Source organism: Trichechus manatus, unplaced genomic scaffold, assembly GCF_000243295.1.
Source record: "Trichechus manatus latirostris isolate Lorelei unplaced genomic scaffold, TriManLat1.0 scaffold00121, whole genome shotgun sequence".
In the NCBI taxonomy this organism is placed as follows: Eukaryota; Metazoa; Chordata; class Mammalia; order Sirenia; family Trichechidae; genus Trichechus; species Trichechus manatus.
The window spans coordinates 2,103,882-2,129,203 of record NW_004444057.1 but is presented as its reverse complement, the minus strand read 5'-3'; the positions used below and the strand labels follow the sequence as shown (position 1 = coordinate 2,129,203).

General features: G+C 35.4%; 1 protein-coding gene across 13 annotated transcripts in view; it reads right to left on the bottom strand.

Annotated features, from left to right (window-relative positions):
* The window catches only part of CSNK1G3 (casein kinase 1 gamma 3), a 167,747-nt gene that overhangs the window by 5,427 nt on the left and 136,998 nt on the right, over window positions 1-25,322 (bottom strand). For 7 of the 13 annotated variants that reach the window (XM_023738677.1, XM_023738674.1, XM_023738675.1 and 4 more), the window contains 4 exons: window positions 24,374-24,469; window positions 19,855-19,950; window positions 10,695-10,801; window positions 10,141-10,164 (listed from right to left, as the gene is read on the bottom strand). In XM_023738677.1, the coding sequence (XP_023594445.1) occupies window positions 10,141-10,164; window positions 10,695-10,801; window positions 19,855-19,950; window positions 24,374-24,469 (323 nt within the window). The remainder of the gene's footprint in view (window positions 1-10,140; window positions 10,165-10,694; window positions 10,802-19,854; window positions 19,951-24,373; window positions 24,470-25,322) is intronic. The other 6 variants (XM_004384283.2, XM_023738681.1, XM_023738682.1 and 3 more) reach the window with 3 other exon arrangements.

The following is a 25,322-nucleotide window of genomic DNA, read 5'->3' as shown; positions in this document are numbered from 1 at the left end:
AAAATGTTTTCTCCCCTTGTTGCTCAATGGCAAATTATATTACACATTTGTTCATACTTCAGTTGAGGCCTCTTCAGATCCAGAATCTTGACAACTACCCTGGGAAAACTGATAAGGCTTACCTGGACACTTAAATCATGTTCTTGTCAATGCTCCTCTTTTTCTTGGCTCTTTCTTTACTATTCCTTATGTGGTTCCAGTGAGCCAATATGCTATCACAGGTCAGGTTCATGCTCTGACACAATCATTCGGTAGCTAGCCTAAAAGCTTTGAAGCCACATATCGGCTCCAAAAACCTTTGGACTTAAACGTTAATGCCTGCTTCTGATGAACTCTAAAGTTGTTGTTTAAAGTACTGTTTAGGCAGGAAACAGGAAATCACAATGGATCGAAGTCCTGAGCTGCGCAGAAAACGTACATGGTAAAGGCCAAGGCTTTGCTGTTGACACTGCACCACCTTTTTTCCCCTTTATTCACTGGCTTTTACTTCATCTAGATTTTGGCTTGTTTCCCTGGATCTATGGCATACATTTCCTTGTCACAAATCTACCTAGAAACCAAAGCATGTTTCTTCACCTGGATCTAAAGTTCTCATCTGTCCCTTCCTACAATGACTCACTGGTTCATCCATTGGTTGGGAGACCACTGGTATCTCCCAGACCACACCCAGTTAGTCAAGACTCCAGGACCTATCTAGCTTCTCCTGAGCTGGTTGACGGCTATACAAAAAATATCTTTTTAATTACATCTAATCTTTAATTCTTTGATAAAGAATTTTTCCACTTAAAATTTGTATCTGAAACATATTTTCATCTCTCTGGATCTCTTGATTTAAAAAAAAAAAAATGAGAGGGAAAATGAGGAAACTGTTTAAGTTCAACAAGAGTTTAGATCCAGAGAACAAAACCATCCACATAACTACTCTAACTCGGAGCCTCAGAAACATCTTCTTCTCCAATTTCTTCCTTTCTATCCATATGCAATTAGTGTCTCGAGTCTGAAATGACTTCAGAATCTTCCCATCTTCTCATGCTGGCTTAGTTCAGACCTTCTCAATTTGCCTTCATCACTGCTGAGAACCTTTTAACTGATTTCCCAGCTTATGTCTCTCCTCTCTCCAACCTACCATCCAAACTGGCCCCAATCATTGTTCTAAAATATGGCCATGCTCTTCTCAAGTCCCATGAATGGTTCTTCATTGTCTAAGGTATTAAGTCCACACAGTACTTCATAATTTGGTCCCAACAGATTTCCACTGTCCTTCTCTCAGTCTCATCTCCATTAGGCTTCCTTTCCACACAGCCTAGACTACAGACAAATAAGCTAGCAAAAGCAAAAATCTACTCGCCATTTCTAGAACCTAGAACACATGATATGGCCTTTCATGCCTCTATATCTTTGCACATGCTCTTCCTTGAGCCTAAAATCTACTTACCCTCTCCAAAAAAAGTTATATAGTCTTTATCACTTTGTACTGTAATTTTAATGCTTCTCTCTTCCTCACGGAACTAATCACTTGGAAAACATAATATGCTTTACTCATCTTTATAGTTCTAGAGATGATCAAAGTACTGAACACGTAAGCAGGAACTAAATGAATGACTTACAACTGTCATCTTAAATTTTTTTTTTATTACAACAGTTTAATCACTAGAGACTAATGACCCAAAACATAAATTCTATATCTAGTCATGTTAGAAAATTTTATTTTATATTTTGAACTACTGTTTGAAATTGGATGGGCCCCAGGAAGTGACATAAGCCTCATAACTGCTGCCAAATTGATTTTTCTAAGGCTCAATCGGATCATTTCTTGGCTCAATATGACAGTTCGTTTCACTGTGCTGAGAAGGATAATGTCCAAATTTCTTTTACCTGACTACTGAGGCCCTTTGAGATCAGGCACTTGGCCTATCTCAGTCCCCATTAATGCATCCGCACACTCTATACCCACATGGGTTACTCCTCAAACATACCCCATTCTTTCCTTGCTCCACATGGTTGCTCATCCTCTTCTCTCTGACTCCTTCCCCCCATCTTCCTTGCCAAATCTCATCCTTTGAGAATTAGTGCAAATGTATCCTGATCCATGAAGACTTTTCTGATATTCCCAACTGTAAGTGCATACTCCATTCTCTGAACTCCAATAAACATTTCATCCCTCTCCTGTAGTGCTTATACTATAGTATCTTATATATACCATTGATTCTCAACCCTGGTTGCTCCTTAAATGGAAGTTTTTAAAAATACTGATAACCAGCCCCACTACAGACCAACTAATTAAATCAGAACTTTGAAAGTACAGTCTAAGTATTGGTATGTTTTTTAAACTCTCTGGATGATTGTAATATGAAGTCAGGCTTCAGAACTACTATATAAAAGTCATTAGTATACTACTATCTTCCTTAAAGGAATATAAGGGCCTTGCATTTACCTTCATAATCATCATAGTACCAAACATACAAAAACCTGTTCAATAAATGTTGGAAGGGGGAAAGGAAGAGAAAGAAAAAAAAGATTGTCTTATATTATTTAAAAACTCAATAACTAAAGCAAAACAAGGCTTGCTCTCTCCAATTCATGGAAGAGAGTGTTGTCATTTGTATCATCTGTCTTAAAATTCTCAGCTACAGTAAGCAAGTAAAGTAAGGCAAAAACCTCATTACTACTGAAGGTGTCATTTTATACTTGGAAGAACAGAATATTTTCCAATACAATGAAATCATTACTATTCTAGGTAACTTGAAGATGCTGACAAGTCCGTGGTAGAATACATTGTCATTAATGGGGTTGGGGTGAGAAGGATTTCTGTCAATCATGAGTAAGAAGAAAGGAAGCTGGAAAGGATACAAACTCTGAAAGAGAATTCAAGCAGGTTCCTAGATACTTGTAAAACGGCAGAAGAGAGAAGCATAAGATAAGATTTAGAATAGGCAATCATGCTCACATTTATTAGTCTCAGACTAAGAGGATATCAGTAATGCAGTATTGAACTAGTAGTTATGTTAGAATGAACCTAATTAAAGGAAAGAAAAAAACTTCATTGTTTAAAGAGAGTTTTAAACTAATGAAGGGTTACGGAAGTTCTGAGAATTTCTGCAAGCAACATGGAGGAAAGCATTACTGAAAGCATGGGTTGCTATCCATTCTGTTATAAGGGGGTTATTGAAATATAATTCACATACTATAAAATTCACCCTTTTAAAGTGTAAAATTCAGTAGATTTTAGTATATTCACAGACCTGAGCAACCATCACCACCATCTAATTTCAGAACATTTTCATCACCCCAAAAAGAAATCCCATTATTCATTAGCAGTCACCCCTATCCTCCCCTTCCCAGCCCTAGGCAATCACTAATCTACCTTATGCCTCTATATTGCCTATTCTGGACATTTCATATAAACGGAATTACATAATATGTGGCCCTTTGTGTCTGGATTTTTCACTTAACATAATGTTTTCAAGGTTTATCCATGATGTAGCATGTATCAATACTCAATTCCTTAGGCTGTAGAATAATATTCCATTGTATATACCACATTTTATCCATTCATCACAAAGTTCCCCATGTGGCGCAAATTTGTGATCGGCTGCTAACCTAACGGTTAGCGGTTCGAACCCACACAGTGGTGCTGTGGAAGAAAGGCCAATCTGCTTCTGTAAAGATTACAGCCAAGAAAACCCTATGGAGCAGTTCTACTCTGTAATACATCCGGTTGCATGAGTCAGAATTGGCTCAATGGCAACGGGTTTGGTTTTTTATCCATTCATCAGCTGATGAACATTTGAGCTGTTTCTACTTTTGGGCTACCATGAGTAATGCTGCTATGACCATTCATGTACACATTTTCGTGTGGGTATATATTTTCATCTCTCTTGGATATATACCTAGTAGTGGAATTACTGGGTCATATGGTAACTCTATGTTTAACATTTTGAGAAACTGTCAAACTTTCTTCCAAAGAGGCGGCACCATTCATTTTACATTCCCACCAACAGTGTATGAGGGTTTCGGTTTCTCCACATTATCGCCAAGATTTGTTATGTCTGTCTTTTTGATGACAGCCATCCTAAAACCACAACCAAACCCACTGCCATCGAGTCAATTCTGACTCATAGCTACCCTAAGGGTTTCCAAGAAGCAGCTGGTGGATTTGAACTGCCAACTGCTTGGTTAGCAGCCGAGCTCTTAATCACTGTGCCATCCTAGTGGGTATGAAATGGTATCTCACTGTGTTTTGATTTGCATTCCCCTAATGATTAATGATCACTGGTGGCATAGAGATTAAGAGCTACAGCTGCTAACCAAAAGGTTTGCAGTTTGAATCCACCAGGCACTCCTTGGAAAGTCTCTATGGGGCAGTTCTACTCTGTCCTATAGGGTCACTATGAGTCAGAATCAACTCGATGGCAACAGGTTTGGTTTTTTAGTTTTTGCAGGGTTGCTATGAGTCAGAATCCATTCGACAGCAACGAGTTTTATGCAATGCATGCCACATGTAATAGACAAACAGAGCAGATCTAAAAACATGGAGCCATGAGCTGTCTAGGGCACAAGGTCCAGAATTTATAGGATTAACACAATTCATCAATTCTAACAAATAACCCAAATCCCAAGGGCAATTTCTTGTGAGTAATTTATATTTTAGGTAAATTACGTTCAAAATAGGAGCCCTGGTGGCACAGTGGTTAAGTGCTCGGCTGCTAACTGAAAGGTTATTGGTTGGAACCTACCAGCTGCTTCATGGGAGAAAGACGTGGTAATCTGCTTCCTTAAAGATTTACAGCCTTGGAAATCCTATGGGGCAGTTCTACTCTGTCCTATAGGGTCACTATGAGTCGGAATCGACTTGACAACAACGGGTTTTTGTTTTGGAGCTTGCAAATAAGAAGTCCCTAATAACACAAGTAGTAATAGCTCCTATTTATTGAGAACTTATATGCACTTATTATATGGTCTAGGCATTTTATATGCATTATATCAATTAATCCTCACAATATCCGTAAGAGTACTATGAGTATAAATAAACTACTATGAATTACACAATTTCATAGAGAAGGAATCCAGGGCTCAGAAATGCTGCTCTGTCTCATGCTGCTGGAATTTGAATCCAAGCAGCCTGACTTCCAAACCTGCAGTATAGACTACTGTCACTTTTGTTGGGGGCAGAGTTAATTACATTCAGGCAGCCAGACATTTTGCTCGATATAAACCTAGTTTTTTGTTTGTTTTCTCTTTTTAAAGCCTAAATTGTCACATCTTTCCAAAAGCAACAACAACATGACTTGATGTTCAACATTATACAAAAAATGTTGAGATAAATCTTGTACATGCCATAAAGTTTCTCATGATTATCAGATACAACGGCTTTAAATAGCTTCTAGTGAATCAAAAGATCATACAAGGAAGGCCATTCTAATAGGAGCTACTTGGTAAGAATGTGTCCCATCCCTAACCCTCATCATCTAGTTTAGGAAGAAGCACAAAAATCTTTCTGCTTATTTGTTTGGACTTTGGGAAGGGTGGGTTTGGTTTTGTTTTCTTTTAATTTATGTTTCAGATTCTAATTATATAATCACATCTGAATATCTGTTATCTCCATGTCTTCACTGCATAAGGTCAATCCCTACAGGAAAAGTTCTTTCAGGCTTGTAACTTCAAAGTCTATAGAACAGTAATACATACAGTTATTGCATAACAGCATTATGTTATGCAATATTTTTTTAAATTACTATTTAAATATTTATTCTCTCAAAAACAAAATGTTTCACTTGAAAAACTAAAACACAGATTTTTGTAAAGCTTTTTTCTTTCAATATTCATACATTCATTTTTTTTCTCAACAAGGATTTACTGAAAACTTTATATGCTAGATACCTTGCTAGGAGCCAAAGATAATGGCAAGGCAGACGATCTGAGAGATGTCTTTCTCCCTAAAACAAAATTTGTAGGACTTGGTTCAGGAGTAGGGAGTGTTGAGGATATCTCTTAAGCGTTTAGTCTCAGCATCTGGATAAAGAGAGGGTCCACTCACTGAGAGGGGTTATGCCAGGGAGGAGGAAAAGACAGGGGATATGGGGGGGGGGAGAGTTTCAAGGATTCAGTTTTCCACACATAATGTTTAAAATATCTGAGCTACATCTCAGTGGCAACGTCAAGTAAACAGCTGATTTGTGAGTCAGAAGAGACGAATAAATTGGATATATAAAATTGGGAGTTATCAATATAAAGATGGTTTTTAAAGCAATGGGAATGGATGAGATTGTCTAGAAAGCAAGTGTAATTAACAGTGAGAGAGAATGGGCCTAAGACGGAAATCTGAAGAACTGCTACTCTGTGTAGGGTAGAGAAGAATTCAGCAAAAAAGATCAAGAGAATTCATTCATTCAGCAAATATTAATTAAGCTTTTATCAAAAAAAAAAAAAGAGAGAGAGAGAGGGAGAGAGAGCAGCTGCCAAGGCTGCTGAGCTACAACCAAACACCTCATGAGATCTGGTTTTTTGTTTGAAGGTTTAAGGTCATGGTTTCGTGGGAATCCCAGGCAACTGGCCTAATATCATTTTTAGTTTTTCTGTTCTACCTCTTAGTTTGCTGCATCGTACCTAGGGTCTTAAAAGCTTACAAATGGCCATCCAAGATACAGTCGTTCCTTGGTATCCACGGAAGATTGGTTTCAGGACCCCCCCCCCAATACCAAAATCCGAGGATGCTCAAGTCGCTTATATAAAATGGTGCAGTATTTGCATATAACCTACGCACATCCTCCCCTATACTTTAAAATCATCTCTAGATTACTTATAACACCTAATGCAATATAAATGCTATGTAAATAGTTGTTATACAGTACTGTATTGTTTAGGGAATAATGACAAGACTCAAGGTGAACAATGCTCAAACGATGAGTGCTGGAGAGAGACTGAGGATCTGTGAAATGGTGGGAGGTTATAACAGGGGATGCCTATAAACATTCCATTTGCGTGGATTCAGCATAGTGCTCAGCGCGTAGCAAATTCAAACTCTGCTTTTTGTAACTTTTTTTTTTTTAACGAGTATTTTCGATCCGCGGTTGGTTGAATCCACATGTACAAAACCTGCAGACACGGAGGTCCAACTGTATAACAATTGGTCTCCATTCACCTGGAGCAGCAAAGGAAGAGAGAAAGTCAAGAATAGAAGGAAATGGAATATATGCCTAATTGCTTCTGTCAACAAATACCTCCTCTGCCATGAGACCAGAATAACTGGATGGTGCCCAGCTACCATTAATGAACATTTTTGATAGAAGATTCTATGGAAGAATCCTGATCAAAAGCGGTAAAAATACAAAACAGAACTCAAAATTCTAATGGAATCCAGACCTTCTGGAGCCACTGAGGCTGGATGAACCCCTGAAATTGTTGCCCTGAGATAACTGTGAAACCTTAAACCTTAAATCAAAAATATTCCCTGAAATCTTATTTAAAACCAAACAGGTCAGCTTATTTAGTTAAGAATGTTTGTCTTGAATGTCACGCTCTTTTGAAAAATTATTTATATGAGATTAAACTGACAACAGTAACTGGCAAGGGTAGACAGGAAGCTTAGACGGCAGTGAGCTCATGTTAATGGGGGAAGAACAATTCAGAAAAGGAAGGTGAGAATGGCTGCACAACTCTAAAAATGTAATCAATGTCACTGAATTGTACATGTAGAAATTTTTGAATTGGTATATGCTTTGAACAAAAACAATTAAAAAAAAAAATCAAAGGAGCACATACCATGTGCCAAGCTAGGCACTAGGGATACAGTGCTAAACAAACAGACGTGAGCAAAGAAAGACAGGAAAACATGGCTAAAAGATCAATCTGAAAAGAGACTACTGGATTTAGAGATAATGGAGGTAATTATGCTCTTAACAAGAACAGTTCTAATGAAATGATAGGAGCAGAAGAGTTTGTCTCCTACCCCTTCAAAGGAAACACTTCTGACAAGCTTGGCTGTGAAAAGGAGTAGAGATTTACATTGGTAAAGGGTCAATTATTTAGTAGTCATTTATTGAGGCACACTGTGTTAGGTACTATAGATAAGAAGAAAAAGAGTCCTTGTTTCCAAGAAGTTCACAGTCTAGTAGTGGGTAGATAAAGAAAACAATATATACAGAGGCAGATTTAAGGAACCAATGGAATACAGGGTTCAGCTCAGAATAGAAAATGGAGGGAAATGGGGCTGGAAAAGATGAAGGGCCACCACACCAAAGAGTCTAGATTGATGCTCCAAACAATGAAGAACATCTTCTTCAGGAACAGCCTTCCCACCATTTCTTCCTTTCTCATCCCCCAACGCCTACAAATAGAGACCCAAACATGTGGACATACACATCTATATCCATCCAAACTAAATAAATTACTATGCCATTCTTCAATGCCACCTCCATAAAGCAATCTCTGATCATCCTATCAGGAAGTAATCTTTCTCTTTATAAGCTCTAACAGTTTGGTTATACCTTTTTCATCATATTTATCATATACAGATATATGCTACTAAAACTGCAATCTCCCCTTCTCCTACTAGTTTGTAGTTTACTTAAGGGCAAGGACAATATCAGATATGTCTGGAATTTCAGCAGTGTAAATGTTTAATGGATAAATGTAATAGATCTGGTTGAAAGCAGGTCTTTAAGAGGATGCAAACACAGAATAGCTTAGTTTTAATGAACAGTGTGGGTATGGAAGTCCATGGGACACTGATGGAAGAAGCACAAACTTGTGAGGAACACGGAGGAGAAAGGCCATTGGCAGCTGGGAAGTGAAGAATTAACGGGTAATAACAGCTGTTGAGTACCTGCCATGTGCCAGGCAAAATACCAGTTCCTTATCACATTTAATTTCCTCAACAACCTATGAGGCAGATATTATTAGCCTCATTTTGCAGAAAAAGAAACAAGCTTAAAGAAGGTAATAAGTGGCAGAACTAGGATTCTACGATCTATGTTTAATTGCAAAGGACATGTGATTTCTAATCTGCTACGTTGCCTCCCTACTTTTATAACTGAGTTTAGGATTGTAATTAAAATTCATAAATAAGCATAAACCATTGTTTTTATTGTTTATTTTAAAAATGTACAGTATATAGCTGACTAATTATACCCTGAAATCCACTAAACTGCATCATACTGTCAATAAGTTCCATAGTCAAAACTGGCCATTGCTCTTTAAAAAGAAATACTCACAAAAGTTTCCTCATTTTGTATCTGGTAAATAAACATTACTTTAGAAATTATGTAAGGTTCATTTTGGATAGGAGTACCAAAAAAAACCGAACTCACTGCCATTGAGTTGATTCCAACTCATAGTGAACCTACAGAACAGAGCAGAACTGCCCCTTAGGCTTTCCAAGGCTATCAATCTTTACGGAAGCAGATTACCACAGCTCTCTCCCTTGGAGAGCCTGGTGAGTTCGAACCACTGACCTTTCAGTTAGCAGCTGAGCACTTTAACCATTTCAAACCTTTAATTTAAGCAACTTTTTTAAGGCTGACTCAAAATTGTCTTGAAACTGAGAGAAGCATTTTAAACACAAGTTTACAAGTAAAAATAGATGTTAGAAAATAAATTCAGTATTATTTCTACTAATAGGAACTTTTTTTTAATAATACCTGCAAGTAGCAAGAACTATTCAGATAAAGATTTTTCATAACGCTATGTCACAGTATAGTTTATCATAAAATTTATCATGTATATTCAATGGCAATGATAATCAGTTAGTAAACTGGTGGGGCAGGGGGAGGCTGCAATGTATATTCAAACAAGGAAAAAGAAAACTCCAAAACCTCTCTTCCTATCTAAAATAGCAAATAAAGCCTCTGTGTTACACAACAAATGCATAAGCACAAGCAGGGTCGGTGTACCATCTACTCAATTACAAAGTTCTCCCAAATCTGTATCACTTGAAGCAAAAAAGTTGCAGCAGGCAAAAGAGCTCCTCAAGCAATTATTTCTTGTTGTTCAGAGCTTATGTTAATGACATCAAATACTTTTGAATAAACCAATTATAATTACTATGTTGAGAGGTTTGTTTTTAAAAACACAAAATTATTCTAAATCTTTGAAATTACAATCAATGGAGCTATTTCTGCCTGCCTACACTTGAGAACTCACCACATGTTCAACACTTTCTGGCAGCTAAACACACACACAAAAAAAAAAAATACAAGGGAAAAAAGAGAGAGAGAGATCATCAGAAAACAGCCCACGCTGAAATGATCACATTGTTTTTCATGCTTAATTTTTCCAAGCAGCCATATTATAATTTACATTCACAAAAAAATAAATAAATAATGTAAAACTAATAATAAAGCATGCAGGATACTACAAAATTAATAACCATTTATTCTTATGCTTACAGAAAAAATGAACATCTACCATGCAGCAATAACTTCCATGCATAAACACTCTTAAAAATGAAAAGCTAAAAATATGCTGTTAATTCTAAATAAGAACTTGAGCACAGTTCGTAAAAAACAACTTTTTAATTATTGAAATATTTACGAAGTAGCACTATCTTAAACCTAAGTGATTAAAATAACTAAACAGTTTTGCATGCACCTATTCTTGAAAAAAATTCCCTGAAAGTAACTGTACGTGACTATAAATCTCATACATGCAGAGTTTAAGAAAAAAATGCTATTCAAACAAGCGAAATGAATACGCACTTGGTTTCATCCATCACTTCTACTTCCGTAGGGGCTGTGATGGGTGCGTTTGAACGTCCTGCAGTGGGGTCATCTGTGTTTAATTCCCCATTTGTAGAGCTTACAACCTGGGGGGAAAAAAAAAAATATATATATATAGATAGATAGATAGATAGATAGATAGACAGACAGACAGATACACATACACATATACATGAACTAAGTAATAGGTTATATAATAAACATAATTAAGTTTAAGGTATTTAAATTAGAAGGCTAATATGAGGAACACAAAACAATTAGTATGTAGTTGCTCATAAATGAATGTAGCAAGAGGTCCAGGATTTTGTTAACAACCAAGGTCATCCAATACGAGCTTTTTCAATTGCCTTTTTCCATCTTGACATTTCTGTCTTCAGTCTCCTTCCTTCTGGTTTTTAAGATTAACTCCTATACTTGTGTCTCAACCAGTTGCCTCTGTATATCCTTTGGTACATTCCTATATCATTAATTACTTCTCATTGAAAAATTCAGTATTTCTCCTCCTTATAAAGGCTTCACTTCAACCTGTAACCACACTCAAGTCTCTACTTCAACTATCACCTCTATGTAAATGACTCCCTGAGCCTAGCCCTCACCCACATCTTTGGTTAGCTAGACATCTCTCTTTGACACCTCAAACTCAGTATTGTCAAAACCAAATTATCATCCTTCCTCTTAAATCTGTTACTCAGGGGGACCTCATACCACCAAGAAAGCAGTGCCAGGAGCAGAACGTGTCCTTTGGATTAATAGTCCCGGGGAACAACGATGAGAAGAAGGCAGACAGAGAGAGAAAGCCTTTCCCTGGAGTTGACGCCCTGAATTTGGACTTTTAGCCTACTTTACTGTGAAGAAATAAATTTCTCTTTGTTAAAGCCAAAAAAAAAAAAATCTGTTACTCTTCTTTTGGTTTCTATCTCTATTAAAGACCTACCATCTTCCAGACCTCCAGGCTTAAATTCTAAGAATCATCTTTGATGTTTCCCCTACCAATTCTCTAGTCTCCTTATAAGGAAAAAAACAAATGTTAATGACACTAGAGTTGATAGCTCACTACTAGACTTAAGAATACCAGAGGCTCTAAACAGTCTCATATTTCTAAAAATTAATTCAAAAGTTCTACTGGGGGTCTACACCGTTGCAGGCACTTGGGATATCTGAGTAAACAGGACAGGCAAACACTCCTGCCCTTGCGGACCTTATATTCCAGTGTAGAGAAATAAGCCCCTCTCTCTCACTCCAAGAAAAGTAATTAGAAATCAACTAATATATCTTGGTTAATTCAGAAAATTATGGAAATTCCATTTCCTATATCTTATGTGGGCCAAGTACTTAGAAATGAACTTTGCATTTGTACATACAGCTGAAAACACAAAATTGCCTTGACAATCTTTAGAGGCAACCCAAGGAGTCACCAGAGAAGAATACTCTTACATCTAAGTCTACCTTTCTGCTTCTGGGGCACAGGTATTCCCCCTTCTGTCATTCTACTGAACTCTCTGTACATTTTTCTCTTTATTTCCCCCCTTTCTGAAAACATTTAAAAATAATTATATCGAACATAATTTGGTCCTTCATTCTTCATTTTTAAAACGTCAGAACTCCTACAATGAACTGAAAAGTAGATAGAAAGCAGGATTTCTATCTTACACTTTCGTATTCTCCACTATTTTTAACTAGTAGAGTGCCTTGCAGGCAGTAGATGATCAATACAGTTTACTGAACAATTTCTATTGCTCTTCCCATGACACACTATTCAACAGATTTTCTTTTGTTCAATAGCCCTAGATAGCTGGCCCCTACCTCGAGTTACAAGCCACTCTTCTTTCATATCTTCTCTTACTCTAAGCAGCAAAACTGAAAATTAAAAACCCAGGTATTCTAAATTTCAGATATTTTCCAACTGCAGTAACTATATACATATTGTAATAAGATGACTTATTTCAGTTCACAGAGAAGGATTTTTTTAAACATATTTTTAATTAAGATGCTCTTGCAATCCCTAAAATACAACATCTGAACAACCTGAGTGTGAAAATCATACAGAAACAGGGTCTGCATGGCCCCTATGATTTAGCCCATTCATATCAGCAACAAAGAGTAGCACAGAGTGCGTATTTTCTCTTCGTCACTTTCTGCACAGCTTACCCAGAACAGCTTATAAAGTCTATGGCCATTTCAGAAGACTAATATATTTTACTGACCTGGGCTTTTGGGAAATTATTTGCAGGAGAAATAAAATGATTCACATTGCACAGAAGACGACTTTTTGAATCTGACTTTTATAAACCAGGCCAGAAGAAAGTAACATCTTGCTTTATCTAACTTCTCAGATTCCCTAACCCTCTAAATTAAGGCCAATATCCCAGGGTCAGAATACAATCAATATAGTAACAGAGGTAAGAGATGGTGATAACTGCTGTTATCAAACTTAACACCAGTGACTTGAGAGTGTATCACAGCATTAAAACTATTTTCACTATGTGAATGTGATTAATGGCACTGGATTGTACACATGAAAATGGATAAAATGGCAAATTTTATGTTGTGTATATTTTACAATTAAAAAAATTTTTTTTCATCACATAAAATTAGTGGTCTTTTTGCAAGGAGATCTTACAAAGGAGAAACAAAGACATAATATTATAAATAATCTGTGTTACTATACTCCCGGAAGCCTAAATCCATCAATCAAATACATACAAATAGTTTTTATAAGCCAAATTCTAAAAGAATGATTGGTATTTCTACAATTATAACTTGAACTAGAACATGAGTCTCTGAAATACTAATGTTCATCAGGCTGATTTCCTTAATGAAAATATATTTTAAAACAACAGATGATCTAAGGTTTGACATTTCAAAAGAACTAATTCAGGTATTTTACACACTGGTTTTTTGTTTGTTTTTAATTGTTGTTTTCCATCTTCTTAAAGAAATTTCCTCTGACATTCCCACTGTGACAAGAAATTACTACAACTCTTATTTAAGAGGCAAAAAGAAGGCAACCGGTTTTACTACTAGTATATTAAAGGTGAAGGGGTGAAGAGCGCTCAGGTAAGTGTGAGAGATAAGTAACTTTACTTAACAGATGCCTGCCAAGTCTAATTTTAATAGAAGTTACTATCATAGACTTTTGAGTACAATCAAAGATAACACATGGTTTTGTAGTGTCAATGACTTTACAACATCAATTAACATACTTTCCAAATATAATGAATTCATACTAGTCATACTATTATCCTCCTAACTTCTCTTTAAGTTCTTGTAAGCATGATTACCAAGTACAAAGTAGAGACTAAACATAATAATATATTAAATAGATCTTTATTCAGTAAATATATTAGAAATATTTAAAAATTGTTTTATTTACATACTGAGCTTTTTCCAAAAGGTATCTTACAAGAGACAATACTAACAAATGAGATATAGTTAAGAGAATGATTTCCAATGAGTATTCTGGATCTGTGCTAGGGTACACATTTACTATATGAAACCAATTTTCTTACATATTCTAAAAACTATAAAGTTATACTTGATATTCTTGATACTTAATTCTTGATTCCAAATGATGACCTCAGGCAAAGTGACATTCTGACTGACTTTCAACAAAGATAAACTCAAACAGATTTTCAATTTAAGTTTTACTTCAGAGTTATTAATCAAAGGGCTATATTCTTTGAACATCCTAGTCTTTGGAGATGTTATTGTAAACGTTACTGTAAAAGCATCTCAGCATAAATTCAAAATACTGATTTACTACAACGGTAACTGACAAGAAATATCCTAATCTAAACTCAAAGAAACAAGCCTTGTAATTTTTTATGTAATAAAGCATGCAACTACACTCCTTCCACCTCCCTTGCCTTTTCCAATACTCCAGAAGACAATGAGCACAAAGATGAGACTGTAATAATCACTCAATTTTGTTCCTTGTTTCTAGCTCTGTATTTTCAAAGATTTGATATAGAATATTGAAACTAGTTATTAGAAATGATTTTTAAATATTGCCATAATTGAGAAATAACTGAGATATGGCATTTAGTACTCCTACTCCTTTGACTTTTAGTCATGTATGTTTTCTTACTGTCTCAAGATAGATTTGTCCAATTCTTTTTCTGTTAGCATCACCTGTATTTGTATTTCTGATGTCATACTGGCTAAGGTATCAACCATGTCTTGTTCCACAAAACATCTGCACCACCTATGTGCAGCTTTTCCTTAGTTTTTCCCCCAAGTGCTCCAAATCATATTAATCCTCAGATTGAAACTAAAGGCTGTCCCATTAGAAGAGATTTCCAAATAATCAGGAAGGATATAAAACCATGTAAAATGGTTTTTCAGTAGTGTCCTTAATATTTGTCTTCTTCCCTCTGCTTGCAGTTGCCTCTCAGCTTATATATGGTCAGGTTTTCAGTTAGCATTGGGCTCAACAGAGTTGTACTACGGTGAAAGGCACAGATTCAATGAAATTAGAGATTACCTCTACCTGCTCCCAGTGGTACATTTCAAAACCTAATTTTAGAGATCTTATTTTGGCAGGCAGAAACATCAAAGAGGGATAACAACCATACCCCTCTTTTTCCCCTCAGCCCCTACAACCGATTAAATTCTACTTTCTGTTTTTCAAATCCTTTCATTTCTCTTCATCTCTGTTATCCATTATTCTTCCTCAACTATAGACTTCTGATAACTGTGCTCCTGCTTGAAACTTACCTCCCTCCAATCTAGTTTCCAGAAAAGCTAATCTTTAGAAAACACTAATCTAATCAAGTTAGTCCCCTATCTAATTATCTTTATGGCTACCCACTATCCTCAGAAGAAAGTCCAAATTTAATCAGAAGACCTGTTAGGTCCTTCATGATTTGCCTCCTGTCGGGCCTCTCAGTCTCATTTCTTAACACACCCCAGCTTGACTGAACTGTATTCCATTCCTCAATATGTCTACTTCTCCTCCACAGTTTTAGGCATACTGTTTTTTTCTGCCTGATACACTTCTCTCTTGACCCCTTCTACCTTCCTTAACTCCTACTAATTCTTTAGGCAGGTCTCAGTTTACATATCACTTTTTCCAGGAAACCTTGACCCACTAAATCCAGGTTAGCTGCTTTTCCTATATAGTCCCATAGCACCTTGTGCTCTGTCCACTTATCACACTGCCTGTTTATTAATCTCCCCAGTGACTGAAAGCTCCATGGAGACAGACGCTACATTTCTGTTATTCCTCCTTTTATTCGAAGAACCTAACACAGTGACTAGTACCATGGTAGACATTCATACATAATGTCCTGAATAATAAATGGGCAAGAAACCAAATGTGGCAAGTCTAAGTTTCTCAGCCATATTTATTACCAGTGATTCTAGGGGGAAGAGAGAGGGGCACACTTGATTCCCCTGGGAGCTTTTCCAAAACACATACAGGCCAAGAACATATTCAAAATAAAGTTTTTAGGTGAAAGTGTACTGTGCAAATTAGCTTCTCATTCAAAAATTTATACATAAATTGTTTCGTGACATTGGTTGCAATCCCCACAATGTGTCAGCACTCTCCCCCTTTCCCTTTGTACCACAGGTTCCCTGTGTCCGTTCGTCCAGTTTCCTGTCCCTTCCTGCCTTTCTCATCTTTGCTTTTGGGCAGGTGTTGCCCATTTGGTCTCATATACTTGATTGTACTAAGAAGCACATTCCTCACATGTGTAATTGTTTGTTTTATAGACCTGTCTAATCCTTGGCTAAAGGTGGACTTTGGGTATTCTTAGCTTCTTGAGTGGGAAAAGTTTATCAAATGTATAGCTATACCCTTCTGATTAGTGAATTAATTTGATCTCACTAAAGGGATAGAGAAAGATTAAATAAATTCCATTAATAATGCTTTCTTTTGGTTATGCTTCTATATGCCACTTCCCAGAGAGAATAAAAAACTAGTCAAGTTTCTTAACTTGCAGAAGGAATAAATTCTATTTATCAAGCCATTCCTAGGCCCCAGACTATGTTAAATATTTTTTATTATTAAATTAATACAACAAAACCATGAGGCAAAAGTGTTATTAATATCCCTATTTTACCGCTGAATAATCTAAGGCACAAAATTTAAATTCATTCTGACTCCAGAGCATGTGCTCTTAACCACAATGTCATCTACTTGGTAATCTGCATGTCTGGTCTGTGATATGTATATAATAATCCTGGAAAGATCCTTTCCAGGGAGTTCAAATGTAGTTCAAACTATCTGCTATTTGGTTCTTATTAAAAGCACATCTGAAATAATGAATATCTGAGGATCTTTATGTAGATCAAAATGGCAAGAAGTTTCACCTTGCATATCAACTCTGAACAGCCTGGAATGCTGTGTGGTGCTGCACTGAGAACAACTATCAGTTCCATGTAAAAGAGGGCAGTGATAGACAAAGGATGAATGTCCTAGGCCCAAAATGGCTCTTTGGAAATTGCTGATTCTGCTTCTGAATATCCTAAATCTGTACCACGTTTTATAACCAGATAGCTACCTACTTACTATGAAAGTACAAGGAAAGGTCTTTACTGAGAAACTATTTGATGATATGTTTTTAGTATTTGTTCAGAAACATCTTTTTTAATTGCCATGTAAAGGTGTTGCATCTCCTTCAAAACCAGTGCTGCAAGTTTTGTCCAATAGGTTGTTTAATGATCTTTACACAAAGAACTTCAAGGAAAATTCCTCTTATACTATCGAATTATTAAGACTTATTTTCTTTTTATCTCTTCCCTTTATCAGATGAGAATGATAAAACACATTGTTTGCCTTTTTGCCTTCATGCAGAATCAAATACAGGATTCAATCATAATAACTGTATCTACTTAGATTTTAGGCTCCTTTCTTTCCTCGTCCTCCCATTATTAATATTGGTTTTAAATGATAATTGTATTACTCTAATTATACAAGTATCATAGCTTTTTTACATAATTCTGAAAGTAGGTAAGATATAAATTTTAAAGGAATTCAACCTTTATTTTTGAGTGGGAAGAGATTCAGGCATGATCTCAATTATTAGGCTATCAGTAAATTTCTCATGAGAGTCAAACTTGTTTAATGTCCATCGATCAGGTCAGTTAATGTTGTAAAATACAAATCAATGAAAATAGTGCACAATTTTTTGTTTTCCCCATGCATTACTAAAATTCTAGTAAAATTTATCACTTTAAAATTTAGAATAAGAAAAGATATAGTCTGTATAGGCAGAAAGTTTTAGAAAGAAATGATGAAAAATAAGAAAAGTTCAAATATCTCTTTGAAAATGTGAAAAAAATAGAACATGAGGAACCAGAGCAATGAGGCAATAATCAAACTCAATCATCCTTTGATAGTCCAAAGGGATCCCATAAGCCGCCTTTGGGAATCACGTAAGAATAAGAGGTTAAGAAATTAAATTTGTAACAATGGTACAGAAGTGGTAGAAAATTTCTTAACTGTGGCAGATTTTCCTGAGCACTGAGCAAACTCTTGCTACAATACACACAAACTGGGACACACTTAAATGTATAGACACATATGTAATCCAGTTTGTGTTATGTAAATTAAATACAATTTGCTCAATTAGCTTTTCCAACGATATGAATCAAGGTCATTAAAAATTTTACAATTCAGCCTCCGAGTCCCTCACTCTAGGCTTTTATAGAACTATTGACATGCTTCTGCTACAAATTACTGAAAATTCTATTGAATATAAAATTTTATAGAAATATTGGTTATACAATTTAAATTATTTCAAATTTAATTGTGAGAAAAACATGAGCGCTTGTAAGATTATGATCATGAATTGATTTTTATAATTCAAATAAAGAATGAAATCCAGTGGATTAAAAATATATACTAAGAAAAAATAAAAATTTGGTAAAAGTAATGGAAAACATGTGTACTACTGTTTCATGAGAAACTATTTGTTCTGTAAGCCTTCACCTGAAGTACAATAAAAAAAAAAAATGGAAAAAATATTCAAGTAGAGATGTGTGGAGGGAAAAATATCAAGATTTAAAGAAAGATTTTTAATTAAAAATAGTTAACAGTTATTAATTCAATTACTTTAAACAGGCATTTAGATTACATTAAACAGACATTTTAAAAGATGTAAGAGATTCAGCAATCTCTCCCTATGTCTACAATATACATAATATAGAAGATTAAAATATAGGGGGGATGAGAGTACAGAATATAGTAGCTATCTCTAAATGTACAGAAAAGAGAAAAAAGAGCAAATCAAAAATAAGGGATTGCTTTTTTTTTTAATATACACAAGATTTATTGAGGGCGTGTTAAATTCTCATCACTAAAATCATTTTCTCCATCTGATATTTTCTACAAACTCTAAATAAATCGTTATAAAAATTAGGGTCACATTTATTTGACCAATTAATCAGAAAGTACATTCTTAGTACCTACCATGTATATATTACTATATTACTGAGAGGTCCTAACTCATTTTGAGGGAAGAATAGGCATAAGTGAACAGACTGACTGAAGGAAGGATAAAATTAGCTAAGGATGAAGAAAGATTATCTATGTAACTGACTTAAGGAGTTAAGGAGGCAAAATCAATGAAAGGGAAAAAATATAAAAATGTTCTGTTACTTCATACCAAAAAAAACCAAACCCATTGCCTCTGAGCCAATTCTGACTCATACTGACCCTACAGGACAGAGGAGAACTGCTCCATAGGGTTTCCAAGGCTGTAATCTTTATGGGAGCAGCCTGCCACATCTTTCCTCGGGGAGCGGGTAGTAAATTCAAACTGCTGACCTTTCGATTAGCAGCCAAGACTTAACCATTAAAGCATTAAAAAAGATTCCCCTTACTATTGGAAAATCAAGTTTAACACGTTTCAAATAATACCATCTGTTTTTCTAACCTGCTATGAGTATGATATACTTAAATATTGTTGCATATACTTGGCAAAAATGAACAAAGGCAAAATCTTAACATTTCTGGTGGTCCTTTTAGACCATGTTAATTTTGGTTTTTGGTTAAATAACAAAGGAATAGGATTATGGATAGAGTTCAGCAACAAGCTTTTCATTAGGGGATGAAATCATGCCATGAGTTCCAAAAAAAGGGTTAGTTGTATAAATTTGGGAAATAATCACTCATGCAAAAATCAGAAAATACCTGTACCGAGCCACCATGTCTGTCTGCTGCAAGGTGAGCTCTCAAATGGTGGGGATTGGCCTGCTGGGAGTCCCAAGCTGCCCTGTGGTCTGCCGACTGCCATTTATTTAATGCATGTGGCATGCATGGAAGAAGAAAAACCCAATACGTTAAACATCTCATCCTTATAATATATTAAAACAAACATATAAAAGGAAATTTAAAATACCCTTTCTATTCTGAAACACAGATGCAGTTATCTTTGCATACTGATGTGAAGAGATTTTAGTAAAATCACTACAATTGAGTAATGAGCAACAGTAAAAATAAAATAGAACCATAGAATTTTAGAAGTGAAGGGACTTTAGAGATCCTAGACACCACCCTCTAACTTTATAAATGAAGTTGAAGAATCCAGGAGGTGCCCAAGAAACAGCTCCAAATAAATAATGAGTGCACTAAAAAGCGATCTACTCTATTTTCTTACAATAGAGGTCCCCAATGGTTTTCTATGAGGATCCACTTTTAACAGGGTAAAAAAGATAGTCCTTAAATAGTTTACTTAGAAACTTAGAAAAAAATTCGCTCTTGCTTGTATCCTGTTTCTGACTGTGAAGATAATATGAGAAAACGGAAAAGTTCTTTGAAAAGTGGGAAGATCTAAATAAAACACTATGAGGATATAACAAAACAAGAAAATTAAAAAAAAAAGAGACAATCCTATATACATGAATCCCTTTGATTCTTTGATTTCTTTTTATCTGGTTCAAATTAAGAAACTGATTTCCATGAAACAGGCTGATAATTCTTGATGTTTTTAGATCCCTCCATAAGTCTGCATGACAATAACCATGAACTGATAATAACCTACTAGCGGAATTAAGAATAGTTGCTTAATAGGTGTCAATTTCTGTTTCTGGAACGTAGAAAGCACTGACAGGAACAAGGAAGAACACAATATTTATGTTCCTATTACATGTTTGGTTCTTTATTAGCTGCTTTATATGTGTTACCTAATTTTAAGACATAGTATCATCCCCATTTTACTAATGAAGACATTGGAGGCACCAGAGACATTAAACACTTCCCTAAGGTCAAGGAGCCAGTAAGGAGTACAGCAGGGATTCAAACTCAGAGCCTGATGCTCTTCCTACTATATACCTGGCTCCTAACCACAATTATATATATTCTAAAGCCTTCACTGCTCTTTGCTTCTTTTTTCCAACCTAAGTCTGGAAAAACTTGCCACAAGTGCCAAGTAACAAGACTCCCCAGTGAAAAGTTTTTTTCTAGATATTTCAAAGCCGCTGGGCACAACCCACAGGTTTAAGTCGGAGCTAGTTTGTTGAAAGGCCAGCCAAATGATCTTATGCCTTAGTGACTCCTAAGTACACAGTCCGCTATGGTTTCCTCATAGAGTTCTGTGTTTCTCCGACTTTTGTAGATCTGCCAGGAGATTCAAAGGCACATCCCACTCCTGAGCATGGGGCTACAGCAGATCTAGCTCAAGGTTCAGAGCGTGAGTTAGTGTCGGTATGCTCCGCTTGTAGAAGTAGGCAGCGGGCCTCTTTGCTAGATGAAGGTTAGCTAAATATAAAGAAGAAAATAAACATTTGCATTGCAATGAATTCTCGTAAGGATTCAGAAAGTGCTTTGAAGACAGTACATGTGGGATATCCAGTCTAGTTGTTCTCCATTTTTTCCTACTCTTTGTGTTTCTGAAGGGATAGCTATGGATTTACACTATAGCAAGGAGTTGAGGCAGCAGGTTGACTTATGCTATAGGGAGCCCAAGCACACTGGTGGCCAGAGTAACCCTTTGGGAAAGAGATGTTAAATTCAAGAAGACACAATGAATAAATGTTCTGGCACTAAGCTACACTAAATTGTACAATGTAAAATTACATACTCTATGGCATGAAGAAATTTATTAAAAGTATGTCAACAAAGCAATTACGATAGTTCTATAATGTCTTTTCATTAAACCCTCCAAGTTCATAACCAGAAGTTAGCAGATCTGTAGCTTAAACTGAAATAAATTGGATGAAATCAAATCTAGATAAGCTAAAAGAACAAAAATAATGCTGAACAAGTATCTTGGGCAACAGCCAATAGTTTGGGGTCATGGACCTCTTTAGGAATATAGTAAAAGCTACAAACTCTCTCCTCAGAAAAAAACATATACACACATCCAGCATTTTATATACAATTTTAGGATCCCCTGAACTTCAGCCATTGACTCCTTTATCTGGAGACATTACAAAGGATTGTCATTTGAAAGAACTGCCTTTTTTTTCCCCCCTTATGATTATGAACTATGGGTTTCTCATAAAACTTAAACTATTTAGAGCATTAACAGATAGTTAAGAAGAGTTTTTCCTAGATACAACTTTTCTATCATGATGAAGGGTCTGTCTATCCAATGTCTCAGATTCATTATATAAGCCTATACTAAAGGATTTACTGAAATATATATGAGTCCCTACATTTAGTGTCATAAGAACTATACAAATATAGTTCTCATCCCCAGTGAGCTTACAAGCTAGCTAGCAAAAACAAGTCTGAAACATTAGAAAGGTAAACTCTAAAATACTTAAATTGTAATTTAATTCAAAAATAAAATAAGTGTTTCACTTATTACAATGCCTAACAGCTCAAGTGGAGAACTTCAAAGAACAATTATGATCTTCTTCCAAGTACATTCGAGAAATTAACTCTGATTTACAAAACCAGAAACCGTGGGTTTTAATTTCTGAGCCATTTCTAATTACAATTTCTATTTGAAGTAATTTATTTGTAAGAGCCCTGGTGGAAAACTGATTAAGCACTCAGCTGCTAACCAAAAGATTGGTGGTTTGAAATCACTAGTGGCTCCACAGGAGAAAAGACCTGGCAATCTGCTTCTGCAAAGATTACAAACTAGGAAACCCCACAGGGCCGTTCTACTTGTCATACAGGGTTGCTGTGAGTTGGAATCAACTCAACAGCACACAAAAACAATTTGTGACATCCTTTATTGTCCCAATGTTTCTAAGCTGAAATTCTAAAACTAACCTTTATAAACTGGCTGTATCTGATAGCATAATATGGTTAAATGCCTCCTAAAGTATAGCATTTTAATTTGCTTTGGCTTTTAAAAAGCGGTGTACTTTCCTTTGGCTTTCGCCTCTTGTTTTAACCATCACTTAAACTCTGACAGGATAAAAGTAGTAAAAGCAAAAGAACAGTACACTATCCCTCTCTGAAAGTGTTATGACAGAAAATTTCTGTGAGGACACTTTCTAACTCACGGCGATAGTAGATTGTTTTATGCCAAAGATAGCTTCAATAAAGATTCTTCTTACAAAAAAAGAAAAAGGTAAAAATATTGATCAAATATTTCAACAGCTTTCCATTACCTTACCCAGGAAACACAAACTCCTCACTCTTAAACAATCTTAAATGCCTTATCTCAATCTACTTTCCTCTACCTACTCTCTGCTCCTACCAAATTGGACTCCTTGCTATTCCTTAAACAAATTCTGCATTTAAAAACTACTGCTTCATATTTTATACTGTTTACTCTCCCCAAAATGCCCTTATTGCTTAATCTGCCTTTAAATATTTCATTCATTCTTCAGGCTACCTGCTCCCTAAAATCTTTATAATTCCATACACATTCCAAAATCCTGGTTCTCCAAAGTACTTTATTAATATTTTTCACACAATATAGCTCTTTCTACATAGTAATGTCCTTATTTACATACTTATTATAATAATCATTACAATAGTAACACCAGCCACAACAGTTGAGATGCACTGAAAGTTTACTATGTGCTAGGAATTAACATGAATAATTTCTATTTTATAGTGAGGAAACTGAGGCTTTGAGAGATTAATTAACTTGCCCAGGGTCAAGTCACATCCAAGTACGTTTGATTTCAGAGACTGAGGGAACTCTTGACTCCAACACTGCTCTCAGCCACTCATTAGAAAATCATTTCCTGTATCGTCTCCCTTACTTCTGTATTTCTGCAGTGTGTAGAATAGAAGCTTTCAAATAGCAGAAACTCAACACATAATTTACTGAACTAGACTAGGGTTACAACAATCAACTGCTATTACAATTCATTTCAGCAGGATATCCTAATACTTCCCTCGTAATAGAACACCATCCACTGTTCACAGTTTATACTAATTGACACCACTAACCAGGAATTTATGATTAAAAAAATATAGATTGGTTATGGTTTGTTGTTTCTCTACTTGTAAAAAGACTTTTCTTTAGGCTATTAAATAGTGATAATACGGAGAAATAATACATTGATGAAAAAAACTGTATTTTCAACCCCTCAATATGTGTGTGTATAATCTATTCCATTGACTGAAAAAAATATGTACTGCAATCTTTCAATATGTATACACGTGTGTATACAGACACACACATACACACACACAAAGCTGCCATCTGTATATGGTTATACACCAAATATATTTATAAATTGTCAGAAGGCAATACAGAAACAAATTAAGAAATTTCGTATCTAAAATGACAGCAAACCTGGTTTTTGGATTGTTGCATCTTATCTCTGTGCTGATGTGCTTCTCTGTTTGATGACAGAGCAGGATCTTGCTGAACTGCACCCACTGGAGTAGGCTACAATGCAATAATAACTGGTATTGATATATCCTGTTGCAAAAATCTTATTTAAAATCATTTGCTGCTTAAAGGAAAAAATATAAGACATGGTTGAATAATTTAAAGCCTTAAAACAAGATGACATTTTCAAAACATGTTGTTAAAACAAATTAAGCGAAGAGAACATAGCTACTTTAAAAGTATTTCTAAAATATTTTTATATCTACAAAAGACCTTCTAATGTTGTTGATACTTTAAGTTATTTTTCATATCAGAACAACGAAAACATATTTCTTAATAGCTCTTGTTTCCAAAGCTAATAATATAAACAGAATAAATTATTTTAAGAAAGAGAATAATTTTTAAAAATAAACTAACAAAACTGCTGTTGTCAACATTTTGACTCAAAGAAGAAGTCTATAAAAATTTTATTTTAAATAATTCAAAACCTAATATAAATACTTTAATCAAAGTTCATGTAGATTCACATCATAGATACAACATATATTCCAATCATTCTGGACTTAAAAATATAGGTAAAACTCTTGAGTAAATCAACTGTCAAAAATACTTGATTCTGAGAGTTTGGTAGTTCCAAATATGGATAAAAATTCATTAACACTAAGCCACAATTGAGTACTGGCGGCACAGTGGTTAAGCACTCGGCTGCTAACTGAAAGGTCTGTGGCTAGAATCCACCAGCTACTCTGCAGGAGAAAGATGTGGCAATCTGCTTCTGTAAAGATTACAGCGTTGGAAACCCTATGGGGCAGTTCTACTCTGTCCTTTACTTTTGCTATAAGTCAGAATTCACTCAACAGCAACAGGTTAAGCCACAATTAAAGAAAATTTTATAAAATGGAAGTATTTT